A 14,865-nucleotide genomic window follows, 5' to 3' on the forward strand; every position below is an offset into this window, starting at 1 on the left:
GATTTCTGATAATAACGACCGCATGTAATGTTCATGAACATTATATGCCGCCATCACTATACAATAACAGCAGTTATTCTGCCCAAAAAGACATTGTGGGAACATAGCCGTAACATGTATGATATACGTAACCTATAATAGTAAGACACTGACCTGTATGATGAAGTCTTCGGCGCCGGAGCTGGTGTCATCGAAGAGCGCTGGGTGGTATTCGCGTCGTCCGGTGACCATTTTGTTCATGATGACACCAAAGGAAAACCAGTCTGCTCCGGCGCCATATCCCTCCTCCGCCAGCATCTCAGGAGCCATGTAGCCTTTGGTCCCAGCGCATTCGGTGGCTTTTCGGTCTCCGAAGATGTTCTCAAGGGCGAGGCCGAAATCCGTGATCTTCACATGCCCCGTTTCCGCCACTAGGATGTTCTCGGGCTTGAGGTCTCGGTGGATGACGCCTCTTGCGTGGAGATACTGGATGCCGCACACGAGCTCAGCGGCGTAGAATCTTGCGCTGGGGATGTTCAGCCGCCCGTTCGTCTTCAGGAATTGGTCGAAGTCCCCGCAGCTCACGTATTCCAGCCCAAGTAGAACAAGCATCTTAGTCTGGAATGCAAAGTCTGCGTGGACCAGGAAGGGGCTCCCAGATGCCAGCTGTAGCACTCGGTTCTCCACCATCACATCCGCCTCCTCGATGTCTTCTAGCAGAAGTCGCTTCATGATGACCTTCACCGCGAATCGTTGGCTGGTGACGATGTCTTCTGCCAACACGACCTTCCCGTAATTACCTTCGCAGAGCACATGGTGGAACTGTAGTCTCTGCCGGATGGTGCTAGAGATGGTGCTCTGGCTGCTGGATGGTCGGACACCGCTGGGACCTCCTAAAAGAGGGAAAAATAAATGGGAGAGATTCTCACACTTGTAACATACATTATTCTCTATGACACCAATTTGTAAAGAGAAACTAAGAGCAAAATCTTATTCTTTTCTGGATATACTTATGAGAGTGTTTGGTGCATTGGGGACTGTACTTTACACCTCTTGAGTTTCTGGCAGGAGGATCAGTGCACCGAGAGGTAAAGCACCAACCCCACAGAGCCAGCCCTAAGCTGCATGGCATCATGGTAGCCAGCCCCCCAGATTATCAGACCCCAGACTGGATCCCAGTCCATCTGACACAGTGCTCTCTGCTGCCACCTCTGTCCATGTCAGGAACTGTCCAGATCAGTAGCAAATCCCCATATAAAAAAACCTCTTCTGATCTCGACAGTTCCTGACATGGACAGAGGTGGCAGCAGTGAGCACTATGTCAGACTGGAAAGAATACATCACTTCCTGTAGGACATACAGCTGCTGATAAGTACTGGAAGACTTGAGATTTTTAAATGGAAGTAAATTACAAATTTATATAATTTTCTGATACCAGTTGATTTGAAGGAAAAAAATTCCACTGATTTCCTTAGCAATTTTTTCCTTAGCCCCCCAGCAGCTCACACACTATACACATCATCTCCTAAAGCTCGCTGGTTTCCTATTTATTGGACTAGAGATCAGACTGGACTCCAGATCAGACAGGAAGGAGTAACCTGGAGGGTGCTACAGGTTTTGCCCAAACAACTTCCATCATCCACAGCTCTCTAATACCATGATGGGAGTTATCTCTTGGTATAACTTGCTCGGGCACTAGAGTAGCAATCTCCTGTATCTTCCATTATACACATTACCTGCAGGCTGCTTACACCTCTATAGTGTACCTGTCATGGAGTACACTCAGCCCATCAGCGTAACATCCACTCTGCTGCAAGAATTTCAGGTATCCATGGATACGACCATGCAGGGGCGATACTGCATGCAACCCCCATTCTGATCCAATAGGGCTTCTACACAGTACGGACCTGGCGTGGTTGTATCCATGTGTGGTGTCCCACCACTGGTGTTGCTATTGGTTACAACTAGGGATGTTCCGAACCTGCCGAGGTTCGGGTTTGTATGAACCTGAACTCTCAGCATCAGATTCCCGCTGTCTGCCCGCTCCGTGCAGCGGGTGGATACAGCGGGAGGACCGCCTGGAAAACTGGGATACAGCCTATGACTAGGGCTGTATCTCAGTTTTCCAGGCGGTCCTCCCGCTGTATCCACCCTCTCCATGGAGCGGGCAGACAGCGTTAATCATTGCCGAGAGTTCGGGTTCGTACGAACCCAAACCGAACCAGGTTCGGACCATCCCTAGTTACAACCTTCGTAAAAGCCTGTACTTTTTGTGTGGAAGTGGTGATAGAGTGTTAAAGTTTTGCCACAAGATGTCACTGTTGTAAGTATGTGTATTCAGTTATTGCACAGCTGTAGTACTGAAGGGGTTATTGTTTGTTTATATGTCACATGGATCTATAGACCAATGAAAGTACTTTCTTCTTCTATCTTATCATTTCTCTCTTTACTTTTCACTAATGTACTCTTCACCCATTCACAGCACACCTTACAGGGGCTGTAGATAGGAAGTCACATAGGTAGAGAAAGTGTAGTGTCTTTTGTCACTAGACTCTGTAGAGGAAGGACACAAGCCAGAACGCTCTCTACAGCAGTTCAGTTGGGCCCTGGCCCTCTGCCAGGTCCCCAGTCTCAGTGTGCAGTTAGAAGCAGACCTAGGCACATGCAACCTACAGTTTTTTCTCAATTAACTCCACTCAACACTATGCAGTGTTAAACCCTTCACTAGCAAGTCAGAGATCATCTCAACCCACGCTGTGGACAAGGAGAGTCACAGTGCAGGACACTATCCATATAAAGTAAAGGAACTGATAGAGAAAAGTTGCTAGAAGCCTATGAACTCTATGTCGCAGCGCAGGTGTAAGCAGGGAATGCTCAGCATTTCTCTCATCGCAGGTAACAAGGTCTGGGGCTTGTGTCACCCACTAGGACGGGTTCCCTTGACACTGGTAAGGCAATAGGTGTTCAAATGTACAAAAAAGTCAAAACAAGGGCACAAGTATTCTCTCTCACTCTTCTCAAGTATTTACACCTCCGACCTCCGAGCAGAGCACAGTACTACTTGGGTTGGGACTCTGATGACATCCTCCTTTCTACTCTTCTCATTTTCTACTCTCAACACACAACCCAGTCCGCACCACTGTACCACTCTCTATACTCTCACTCCAGATCTGGATCGTGAACCATCAAGTGTCTTTAATTTAATTCTTTTTCCAGTATAACAATTTCACTTATAAAAATCAACAATTCCATAACAATATATCAAAAACCCCTTCCTCCCCCCCCACACACACACACGAAACACAACTTACGCGACCTCCTCTCTCCCCATCCCTCCCTCACACTAATCAATCCCTTCATATATTTTAATACATCTTTTCCCATATTCCAAGGTCGGGGCACCAGATGACATCCATTGTCTCACAATAACAAGCCTGGCAAGAAATAAGAGCCTAAGTATGCTCATTCTTTCCCCCCGTTTCGTTCTCAGCTTAGAGGTGTCTCCTAGCATGTAGGTTCGAGCTCAAAATCCCCCCCCCACCCTCTTAACGATACATTCACATTCCCGATCCCAATATTCCCTTATAGCCTTGCAAAACCACAGCATGTGTCCTGTGCCCGTTCCCTCCTCCCCACATCTCGGTCGTTCCATTTCTTAATTTTATATAGAAACTTGGGGGTATAGTATAAATGATATAATTTATATTAAACTGAACCATTCTATTACAGTCCGCCTTGGATACCATCTTGATATTTCTTACAATTCCCTCCCATTGAGAGTCTTCAAGTCCCCCTACCTCACTTTCCCATTTTTGCCTACTAATCTCCCCAATACCCTGTTCTTTCTTCCTAATTGTTCCTTCTTGTAATTTTTTAATCAATAGAGGCGGCTTATATATGATATTATTAATATTCTTAAGACCTTTATTTAAGACCTTTTAAATTCAAACCAATACTGCTCCTCAATCTTAAACTTCTTTCTGACTACATCCCAACTTTTAATACCACTACCGAACCTAATATCGCCTACCTGTTTCAGTCCCGCCCTATGAAGAGATGCTACCACTTCAACACTTCCTGATTCACTTATCAGCATTAATGGTCTAAATGCTTCAGAAGCTCTGGTCCTGGCACAGTGAGATATTGCAGACACTGCTATGTGCAGCATTAGTTATACTGATCCTCCCCTTATTGTCTATTCCATTGTATTTTAGTATTAGAATAGACATTACATCTGGGGAAGCCGCCTGTCAGGAGCTGCAGCCACCACACAGTGACGCAGAGCGAGCGGGGAGAGCTGTCAGTCACTGGTCCCTCTGCTTCTCTGTCCTGCGGCTGCGGCTACTGACAGGCGGCTTCCCCAGATGGAAGGTTTATTCTGATACTAATATGCAGGAAAATAGACAATAAGGAAAGCTCAGATATCTAACTGCAGGGACCAGGGCTTCTAAAACGCTGTAGTTCCCAACACAACCACTGGGGGCAGCAGAGAGGCCATGTTTCCCCCTTACTGCTGCCAGTCACTAGAAATATGTAAAAAAAAACCTGTAAAAATTACATTTTCTTTAATCAAAGTATAGAATTGTATGAATAAAAAAGAAGAAGAAGAAGAAGAATTACCTCCTTGACGTATAATTTCTTTTTCCAATAAGAAATATAATAGAAGATACTGGGGGTTGTAGTCCCATCCAGAATGGGGACATAGTTATCAGACGCACAAAGCACAGAGATCTATTGCTATAAGTGTCTGGCTATATGTTACTGTGTGTGAGGGGGCAGAGGCCATGGCATACTGTTACACTATACATATGGGATGGGACAATCTCTGGGGGCGCTGTACTAGATTATACAGCACTGCTATCACTATGAGGCTGTGTTCACATTATCACTTTATCAGCTCCTGACGTACAAGATAAAGCAGCACTGAGGCCACAAATGGTTCCCCCCCCCCCCCCCCCCCCAGTATGTTACATTCTATAGTAATAGGGGAACTCCGAAAAAAAAAACTGGTGCCAGAAAGATAGTATTACAGACTTCCGGTTTCGGCCCCATGCTGTAGAGACGTGCCTCAGCCTCACTCCGCTCCCGGGTCCCGCCTGACTGCAACCCGCACACCCACAACCGATCGGAGGGAAGATTCGGGGGGCTCCCCTTATTCCCCCCACTACGATGGACCGATATATACAAAAAAAGGGCAAACAGCCGCAAGCTGGAGGCAGAAAATCGCGGCGCCTGGACAAAGGGGATTCCAACATGGCGGCGTCTCCCGCCTCATCCCGCGCTACTTCACAGGACAGGTCTGAGAGAGAGTCCTCGGGGGAGAGGAGGACATGGACACGCTGCCAATAAACTATGCAGCCATGGCAGCGGAGGTGGCCAAAAGGATCACTCCTGGCCTGCAAGAATCGGTGTCTACAGCGATCACCAGCACATTGCAACAGGTACAGAGGGAGCTGGCAGCACAGGGTGGGAGATTGGCAGCGGTTGAAGAGAGGCTGCATGTCATGGAGGACAAGGAGGACTCTGTGTCAGCAAAGATCCTTGCTGTGGAAACGGAGAATAGGCGGCTTTGGGATAAAGTGGAGGATCTAGAGAACAGATCCAGGAGGAATAACCTCCGGATCGTGGGGGTCCCGGAATCGGTGCACCAGAGAGACCTCATTCACCTGTGTGAAACCGTCATTCCTGGTCTGTTGGGGATCACTCACCCATGTAAGTTTGAAAGAGCTCACAGGTTGGGGCCAGACCTTCGACAGGTCCCAGACAAAGGAGTGCCGCCAGGACTGACCCAGTAAGAAAGACCACGTCATGTTATAGTCAGGTACCTTGATTTTACTGACAAAGTCCTCATTCAGCGGGCCTTCCGCAATAGGAGAGATGTCCTTTTGCTCGAGGGTCGGAGGCTACTTATATTTGGTGATTTTTCAGTGGAAGTCTCCAGGAGACGGAAGTTATTTTCCCCATTGTGCACAGCCCTCTTTCGTCAGCAGACGCGATTTGCTCTTCTGTACCCAGCATCACTGAGGGTATTCCACGCAGACGGATCCTATTCCACCTTCACAAATGTGGATGAGGCCAAGGAGGCCCTCAAAGACTACCTGCGCCCAGGGACGCCCAGATCTCATAATGGCTCCCCTCGGCGAGAGAGCCCCCCCTCATTCACCGGCCCCGCACTTGCCCCCGATGATCGGGGCTTTCCGGGATTCGAATACTTCTATACCTGATCCATGGCATCTTCCTCCCAAGGAGCAAAGAACCAAAGAGGCCGTAGAGGCACCAGTCTGAAGACAGTGCTCCGGGTATCCTTCCTATGACACTACGTTCCACTACTGTTTACCCGTTAAAAGGACCCAAGTTGACAGCCAGGCAGTCTGGCATTCCTCAGGGACATGGACTGGAGATAATTGAGCTGCCGGCTTGTTTGGTTTACATCCTCCCTGACGAGAACATTTCTCCCAGATGTTTTGTTCCTATTCTAGTTGTTACCATCTGCTGCTGGCTGTCTGGGGTTACCTTTTATATCTATATGGTCCACTTGCCTCTCTCCACCATTTTGCTCACGGTCTGTCTCACAAGTTTGGGGGAGGGGTGCAGAGGAAATGCAATTCTATTCCTTTTTATGGTCTGTATTATTTCATGGAATATAAAAGGGCTCCAGTCCCCTCATAAGAGACACATGGTATTGCGCCATCTGAAAAAGTTTTCACCGGACCTTGTCTTTTTACAAGAAACACATTTAGATTCTTCAGACTTTTTCAGAATGCACAAACATTGGGTGGGTCAGGTCTTTGGCTCAGCAGCGGTGGATAGAAAGGCCGGGGTACTGGTCCTAGTAAACAAGGCTTTTAGTTGTGAGATATTGGATGAGTGGTCGGATGACGAAGGGAGGATATGTACACTTCATGTCAAAACACCAGGGGAAGAATTTCTTGCAGTAAATGTTTATGGCCCCAATGATACTAACTCTGCCTTCTTTTCCTCTCTGTCCACCCTAGTTCTTCAGCACCGGGTTCCCCATAAAATTGTTGGGGGGGACTTCAATGCAGTGATGAACTATGTGGAAGATCGGAAATCGAATCACACCAAGTTGGCTCCTCCCCGACAGAGAGACGCCATCTTATCCCCCTGGTCATCTTCAGTGGGAATGGAGGATGTGTGGAGATGGTCTAATCCAAATGCCCGTGAGTTTACTCATTACTCCCACCCAGATGACTCATGGTCAAGGCTAGATTACCTCTTTCTCTCGCCAACTTTCTTGTCCAGGGTGGACCGAATTGAGATCTTAGATCTTGTTATATCTGATCATGCCCCATTAGCCCTCACACTACATGATATCCATCCTGTAGGGCTCGGATTTCCTATGGAAATTTCCAGTAGGTCTCACTAGAGACGAGAATTTTAAGGCCTTGTTAACCCCTTCAAGACCAAGCCTATTTGGGTCTTAATGACCAGGCTCATTTTTCAAAATCTGACCTGTCTCACTTTATGCGCTTATAGCTCAGTGATGCTTTAACATATGCTAGCGATTCTGAGATTATTTTTTTCGTTACATATGGAACTTTAATTAAGTGGCAAAATTTGGTCACTACTTTGTGTGTTTTTTGTGAAAAACATCAAAATATCATGAAAAATTTTAAAAAAAATTAGCATTTTATGAACTTTGAAATTCTCTGCTTCTAAAAAAAGATGTCGTAAATGACATAAATTACTTACTAAGTCTCATTACCGATATGTCCTCTTTATTCTGTGGGCACACAGTGGGCACACAGCGGGGCTCAGAAGGGAAGGAGTGCCAATTAGCATTTTCCGTGCAGATTTTTCTGAAGTAGTTTCTGAGCGCCAGGTGTTTGCAGAGCCCCTGTAGTGCCAGTGGAGTAAAATCTTGCCATAAGTCACCCCATTTTGGAAAGTGCACCCCTCAAAGAATTCATTTTGGGGTGTGGTGAGCATTTTGAAGCCACAGGTATTAGAGGAAAGTATTCAAAAGTAGACAGTAAAAATGAAAAACTCAAATTTTTCCAATAATATGTTCCTTTAGTTTGAAATTTATCAATTTCACGAGGAACAGGGGAGAAAACTTACCCCAATATATGTAAAGCAGGTTCTCCTGAGTAGAACGGTACCCCAGATGTGGGCATAAACCACTGTATGGGCACCCAGCCGGGCTCAGAAAGGAAGGAGCGCTAATTAGCATTTTCCGTGCAGATTTTTCTGAAGAAGTTTCTGAGCGCCGGGTGCGTTTGCAGTGCCCCTGTAATGTCTACAGAATAGAACCCCCCCCAAAAAGTCACCCCATTTTGGAAAGTATACCCCTCAAAGAATTCATCTTGGGGTAGGATGAGCATTTTGACCCCACAGGTATTAGAGGAAAGTATTCAAAATTGGCCAGTAATAATGAAAAACTCGATTTTTTCCAATAATATGTTGGTTTAGTTTGAAGTTTCAAAATTTCACAAGGAACAGGAGAAAAAAATGTACCCCAAAATCTGTAACGCAAGTTCTCCTGAGTACAACGGTACCCCATATGTGGGTATAAACTACTGTATGGGCACACAGCGGGGCTCAGAAGGGAAGGAGTGCCAATTTGCTGGAGCAAAACCGCAGCTAGTAATAGTTATTATAATAGCGCAGTTACTAAAGTACAATAAAAAAATTAGATTACAGGTAATGTGGGGTGGTTACGGGTAATCTGGAGGTGGTTACGGACAGTCTGGGGTGGTTCCGGTAATTCTGGAGGTGGTTACAGTCAACATGGGGTGGTGACGGGCAACCTGGGGTAGTTACAGGCAACGTGGGGTAGTTACAGGCAACCTGGGGTGGTTAAAGGCAACCTGGGGTGGTTAGAGGCAACCTGGGGTGGTTATAAGAAACTTGGGTTAGTTACAGGCAACCTGGGGTGGTTAGAGGCAACCTGGGTTGGTTACGGGCAACGTGGGGTGGATACGGACAACCTGCTGTGGTTACAGACAATCTAGGGTGGTTACAGGCAACCTTCGGTGGTTACGGGAAACATGGGGTGGTTACAGGCAACGTGGGGTGGTTACGGCAACTGGGGGTGGTTACGAACAATCTGGGGTAGTTACGGCAACCTGGGGTGGTTAGAGGCAACCTGGGGTGGTTAGAGGCAACCTGGGGTGGTTACAAGAAACTTGGGTTAGTTACAGGCAACCTGGGGTGGTTACGGACAATCTGGGGTGGTTAGAGACAATCTGGGGTGGTTACAGACAATCTGGGGTGGTTACAGACAATCTGGGGTGATTAGAGACAATCTGGGGTGGTTACGGACAATCTGGGGTGGTTACAGACAATCTGGGGTGGTTACGGATAAACTAAAGTCCTTATAGATAATCTGCGGTGGGTATCACTTTTTATCCCCTGTCACCAATCATTTATGGTGACAGGGGATAAAAAGTGCCGGCGGCACATGGCACAAGCGATCAGCGGTATATAGTATATACTGCTGATCGCTTGTACCGGGATCCCACAGGGGGGTGGCGGAGAGCATGGGGCTTTTATTCATTTCTCTTTTTTGATCACTGTGAACAGACATTAGTCTGTTCACAGTGATGGTGGCGGCTATCTTGGATCTGATGGCCGCCGCGGGGAGGGGGGTTAGTGACTGGGGCACTAGGGGGGCTGATCTGGGGTCTGATTTTACTTATTTCATCTCCCCCCACCGTGGATTCGTGGCAGCACACTCCGGGGGGTGGGGGTGAGAGATCTTTGAGATCACACAGGGAGGGGGGGCCGGGGGAGGGGATCACCACCACTTACCTCCCGGGTGTCAGCGATGCTGACCCTGAGTCCCGGAAGGGGAAGGGATGCGGCGGGCGGCATTACTTCATTCATAGCTCCGCTCCGCTCTGGGTGTCTGGTAGTTATGAATGAAGTAATGCCGCCCGCTGCATCCCCTCCCGGGACACGGTCGGCATCGCTGACATACGGGGGGGGGGTGATGTTGGATGCAGGGACCCATCACACAGTGCTGACGCCGGCCCAGCCCATGTCACTGGTGACCGGCACTGAGCCCCCACAACCCCTGGTACAGCAGGCTCAGGGGACCTGGAGCGTGGTGGGACACAGAGCACTAAACCCTGATTGGCTACACGCTAGCCAGCCAGTCAGGGTTCAGTGCTCTGCTGCTAAGAAGCAGGAAAGCCAGACGCCGGCCGGGTATGGTGACGTCACCGAACCGGAAGAAGAGGATCCGCGAGTCGCAGGTCACGTGACCAGACCGGAGATCTCCTTGGGGGGGCCAATAAAGGACTGGTAAGTATATTAGGAAAGGGTTAACCTTGGTTAACCCTTTCCATAGCTAATTTATTGATTTTTCCCGGAATACCCCTTTAAGCATCGGGACATAAAACAAATTAATTCGGCATTTACAAAATTTATATGGGGGGGGGGATGCCCACGCGTAGCCCTTAAAAAATTGGTCTTTTTTCGGGATCGGGGGGGATTGAACTTCCCGGACATCCGGCGCTATAACCTGGCATGTCTGCTCAGGCATGGGATAGACTGGATGAGGGGTGGAGGAGCTTTCACTAATGTGAAGTTGGAGGAGGCGATGGCAACCCCCTGGCCGCTTCCGGCTTTATTATATACTAAACTGCCGGCTCTCCCCCCCCCCCCCCCATTAAGAGATGTACCCTGTTGCGGACACTATTATTGCATGGAAGACATGCCTAGGGGATATGAAATTGCCATATGCAATCGGCAGAGGTATGCCAATTTGGTCCCACCCTGAACTGCGGAAAGAGGCGAGTAATAGGTTTTCCCAGGAATGGACGCAAAAGGGCATCACTAAAGTCTCCCACATCCTCCACGACCATGAACATAGATATCTTGGGTTTGCTGAATTACAGGCAACATATTCTCTGGGCTCGGGCCATTTTTTGTTATACAACCAGGTGACATCCTTTCTACGGGCACGATGTAGGGATTTCAATTCCTTCTTCAAGTCGAACTTTATAGAAGATGCTATTAGAGTGGAAGTGCCTATACACTCTCTATCTTACCTTTATTGGGCCCTTAGACAGCAAGTCACCAAGCTTGAGACATGGCATGTTTTTAAATACTGGGAGTCCTACTTTGATAAAGAGGACCTCACTAAACCCATAATAGATGGCTGGCTGGCAGTGCGTAAGGCAGTGATAAATGAGACCTGGAGGGAATCTCAGTATAAAATCATGCATCACACAACCTATGGGTTTACCCTCCCCAGGACTCCAGCGAACCCGGAGCGCATTGAGGCCTGCCCTAACTGTAATGCCAGATGCACGGACCTGGTACATGGTCTAGTCACATGCCCCCTGTCCAGACATTTTTGGGTCTCCTTGATGTAACATGTTTTTATTTTCATTAATTATTGTGTCGCTTCCGGCCTACGTTGGGCCGGTTGGCATATACTGTCAACTTACCATTACGGTGGGATTTCCCATCCATCGTGTTTGTATCATAAATATGTTAAAAATGATTAAAAATATATATTTTTAAAAAGATAGTATTACAGTACTTATCAGCTGCTGTATGTCCTACAGGAGTGGTGTTTTCTTTCCAGTCTGACACAGTGCTCTATGCTGCCACCCCTGTCCATGTCAGGAACTGTCCAGAGCAGGAGAGGTTTTCTATGGGGATTTGCTGCTTCTCTAGACAGTTCCTGACATGGACAGAGGTGGCAGCAGAGAGCACTGTGTCAGATTGGAAAGAATACACCACTGCAGGACATACAGCAGCTGATAAGTACTGGAAGACTGGAGATTTTTAAATCCCCCCACAACCAGTATTTGTTATTCCCACAATTGTAACAACCAGAGCAATATAACATACTATATTACTTTTATTGCAGTGTGAATGGGGTTAAGAAAAGTGGAAAAACTACTTTTTCAAAGCTACAATTTGTTCTGTCACTGAGGGGTAAAACAGACGTAACACATGGGAGCGGGAGGCGCCAACAAGATTTACTGAAGACAAAGATTTAAAATCTACAATAAAGAAATTGACATTTTTGCCATTTTCCCAATTTTGATGCAACTTTTTAGCCTTGTTGTGTCTGTGTGATTCCCGGAGTGACGGCTGTGTGATCCCAGGTCTCCTTCTCCATGGCTTCTCTATGAGATACTGGATGGGAGTCTCAGTGAGATGCATAGAGAAGGGGATTCCTGGTCACACAGCAGCCGCTGTAGGATACTGACAGTCATGAGGGGGAGCAGCAGGACCGGAGCGTCTCATCTATCCATCAGTAACCTCCTATCTTATGTGTTACATCTGCCCGGTATCAGTAGTGCGGTGTCAGCCGCTAGGCTTTGCCCCTATTATCCTGATGCTCCCCTGCCCTCTTCTGTTTTGATGGGAACCTGTAACATTAAAGGGGAACTCTGGCTAAAAAAAAAAAAGTTTTCAAATCAACTGATGTCAGAAAGTTCTACAGATTTGTAATTTACTTCTATTTAAAAATCTTCAGTCTTCCAGTACTTATCAGCTGCTGTACATCCTGCAGGAAGTGGTGAATTCTTTCCAGTCTGACACAGTGCTCTCTGCTGCCACCTCTGTCCATGTCAGGAACTGTCAAGAGCAGGAGAGGTTTTCTATGTGGGATTTGCTCCTGCTCTGGACAGTTTCTGACATGGACAGAGGTGGCAGCAGAGAGCACTGTGTCACACTGGAAAGAATACACCACTTTCTGCAGGACATACAGCAGCTGATAAGTACTGGAAGACTGGAGATTTTCATATAAATGTAAATTACAAATCTTTTAAACTTTCTAATATCAATTGATGTAAAAGAAAAAGCATTTCACCAGAGTGACACTTTGAGTTTGCACAAGGAGCCGGAGCCGGAGGATAGATAGTTTCAAAAGATTTAGTATAACTTATTTATTATAATTTATTAAAATCTACATCCCTGCTCCTTCTCTGTTTAGCCATCCAGTGGGCTGCTAGCAGAAAGGACGGCATTTCAGGGTCACACATTGTAACATACAGAAAAGCAAAAAATTATCGAGCCAATGATTTATATCAACAAATAACAAAAGTTATACTGCAGGAACCGCTGTGTACCATCTATACATCACATAATAACTTACTGTCACAATGTGGGGACTCTATGGTATATTACAGACCACACCTCTTTACCTTAGGCCACACCTCTTTACCGTAGGCCACACCTCTTTACCTTAGGCCTCATCTTTTTGTAAAATACATAAGTAATCTGGTGGCAGTGTGGCCGGTGTATTGGAGAAATTGGAGCAATAGTTGAGAAACATTCAGCATAGTAACCCCCCCCCCCCATATTATAGTTGTATCATATAGGCCATGTGCCCACTACAGGACCATAGATAGGAATGGCGGCCGTCTCGTAACATCATGATCACTGTTACGAAAAAGCCGCCAGTCCCCACTATGCTCCTGTACTGGGAACATAGCCATAATGTGCTGAGTACATGATAACCCCCATATGTCCCAGGCATATACATATATACGTGTACATATAGGGGTGTACCTGAGCCGGCCTGGTCTTCCTGCTTTTCTTCTTTCTTCTGGATCTTCATTGGCGGCTTCTTCTCTTCCACTGCAGAATCCAGGATGTGCCTCTTCTTGGCCTGTCTCTTCCCCGCCATGTCTTCCTTCTTCTCCTGTCTGGCCTCTCCATGGTTGGACTTCTCAGAGCTCCTCTTCCTCCTCCTCTGGCTCTTCAATGAAGTCTTCTCATCGTCCGATGAGTCCAAGATGGGTCTTCTCTTCCTCGCCATGTCTTCCTTCTTCTGTCTGTTCTCTCCATGGTTGGACTTCTCAGAGCTCCTCTTCCTCCTCCGCTGGCTCTTCAATGAAGTCTTCTCATCGTCCGATGAGTCCACGGTGCATCTTGGTGTCTTCTCAGAGCCCAAGGTTTCCCGTCTCCTCTTCCTCCCTTGGCTCGTCACTGAAGTCTTCTCACCATCCGATGAGTCCAAGATGAGTCTTCTCCTTTTCCTCGCTGCCTTTCTCTTCACAATCTCCTCCTGGTCCTCCATGTTGGCGCTCTGCCTTGGTCCAGTAAACAACTCTCTCTGTCTCCTAGCAACAGTCACTGATAACATCTCAGCTGCCCTGGCCGCATGCATGGCAATGGTCATGTGATCAGTGAGTGATCCCATTCACCTCTATGGGCTATAGGGATATGGATTACAAGTAGTATAATGGCGGCTTCACTTTGGTTCCCACTAGGACTGACTCTACATGTATAGGTGATAGAAAACCATTGGGGAGATTTATCAGCCGTCTTATAGTAAGATTCTCCTTATTGTCCATAGTAACCAATCACAGCTCAGCTTACAAATACTGATGAGCTCTGATATATAAAAGCTGTCCTGTTATTGGTCCTTGAGGACTGGAGTTGGGGAACACGGCCTTAGAGGCCTGGACTATGCATTGGTCAGTATGCTGTAATACTATGTGTATAGCCGTGTACTGTACATTGCTGATTCCCTCTTGCAGTTTGTCTATGGCAGAATATACCAGTGTAGCCTCATTGTAGCCTGAGAGGCCGCAGATGGCCCCATGGATGACATTACAGCAAGTCTCTACCCAGTTCTGTCACTGAGGCTGTTTGGACACTGGAAGTAACTGGCACACGGCTTTTACCCTCTAGATGCCACAGTAACCACTGACTTTCCTCTTACTGCTGCCAGTCACTGGAAATATACAAAAAAATAAAATCATATTTTCTTTAATAGTTTGTTTTTATAAATAATAATAATAATTATATATATATATATATATATATATATATATATATATATATATATTTATATATATATATATTGTGTTAAGAGTGGAAATAATACGGCACATGCTGCAGGACATACAGCAGCTGATATATACTAAAAGACTTGAGATTTTTTAATAG

The 14,865-nt window shown here is 46.7% G+C and overlaps 1 protein-coding gene across 1 annotated transcript; it reads right to left on the minus strand.

Moving 5' to 3' along the window:
• Positions 1 to 11,856: 11,856 nt before the first annotated feature.
• Positions 11,857 to 13,990, minus strand: LOC138789215 (protein FAM133A-like). Its single transcript, XM_069967825.1, has 2 exons — positions 13,480 to 13,990; positions 11,857 to 11,963 (listed from the first exon to the last, which is right to left on the minus strand). Exons 1-2 carry the CDS (start codon positions 13,988 to 13,990, stop codon positions 11,857 to 11,859), a joined length of 618 nt encoding a protein of 205 aa, XP_069823926.1.
• Positions 13,991 to 14,865: the final 875 nt, after the last annotated feature.

This window comes from Dendropsophus ebraccatus, chromosome 4 (assembly GCF_027789765.1).
Source record: "Dendropsophus ebraccatus isolate aDenEbr1 chromosome 4, aDenEbr1.pat, whole genome shotgun sequence".
Taxonomy (NCBI): domain Eukaryota; kingdom Metazoa; phylum Chordata; class Amphibia; order Anura; family Hylidae; genus Dendropsophus; species Dendropsophus ebraccatus.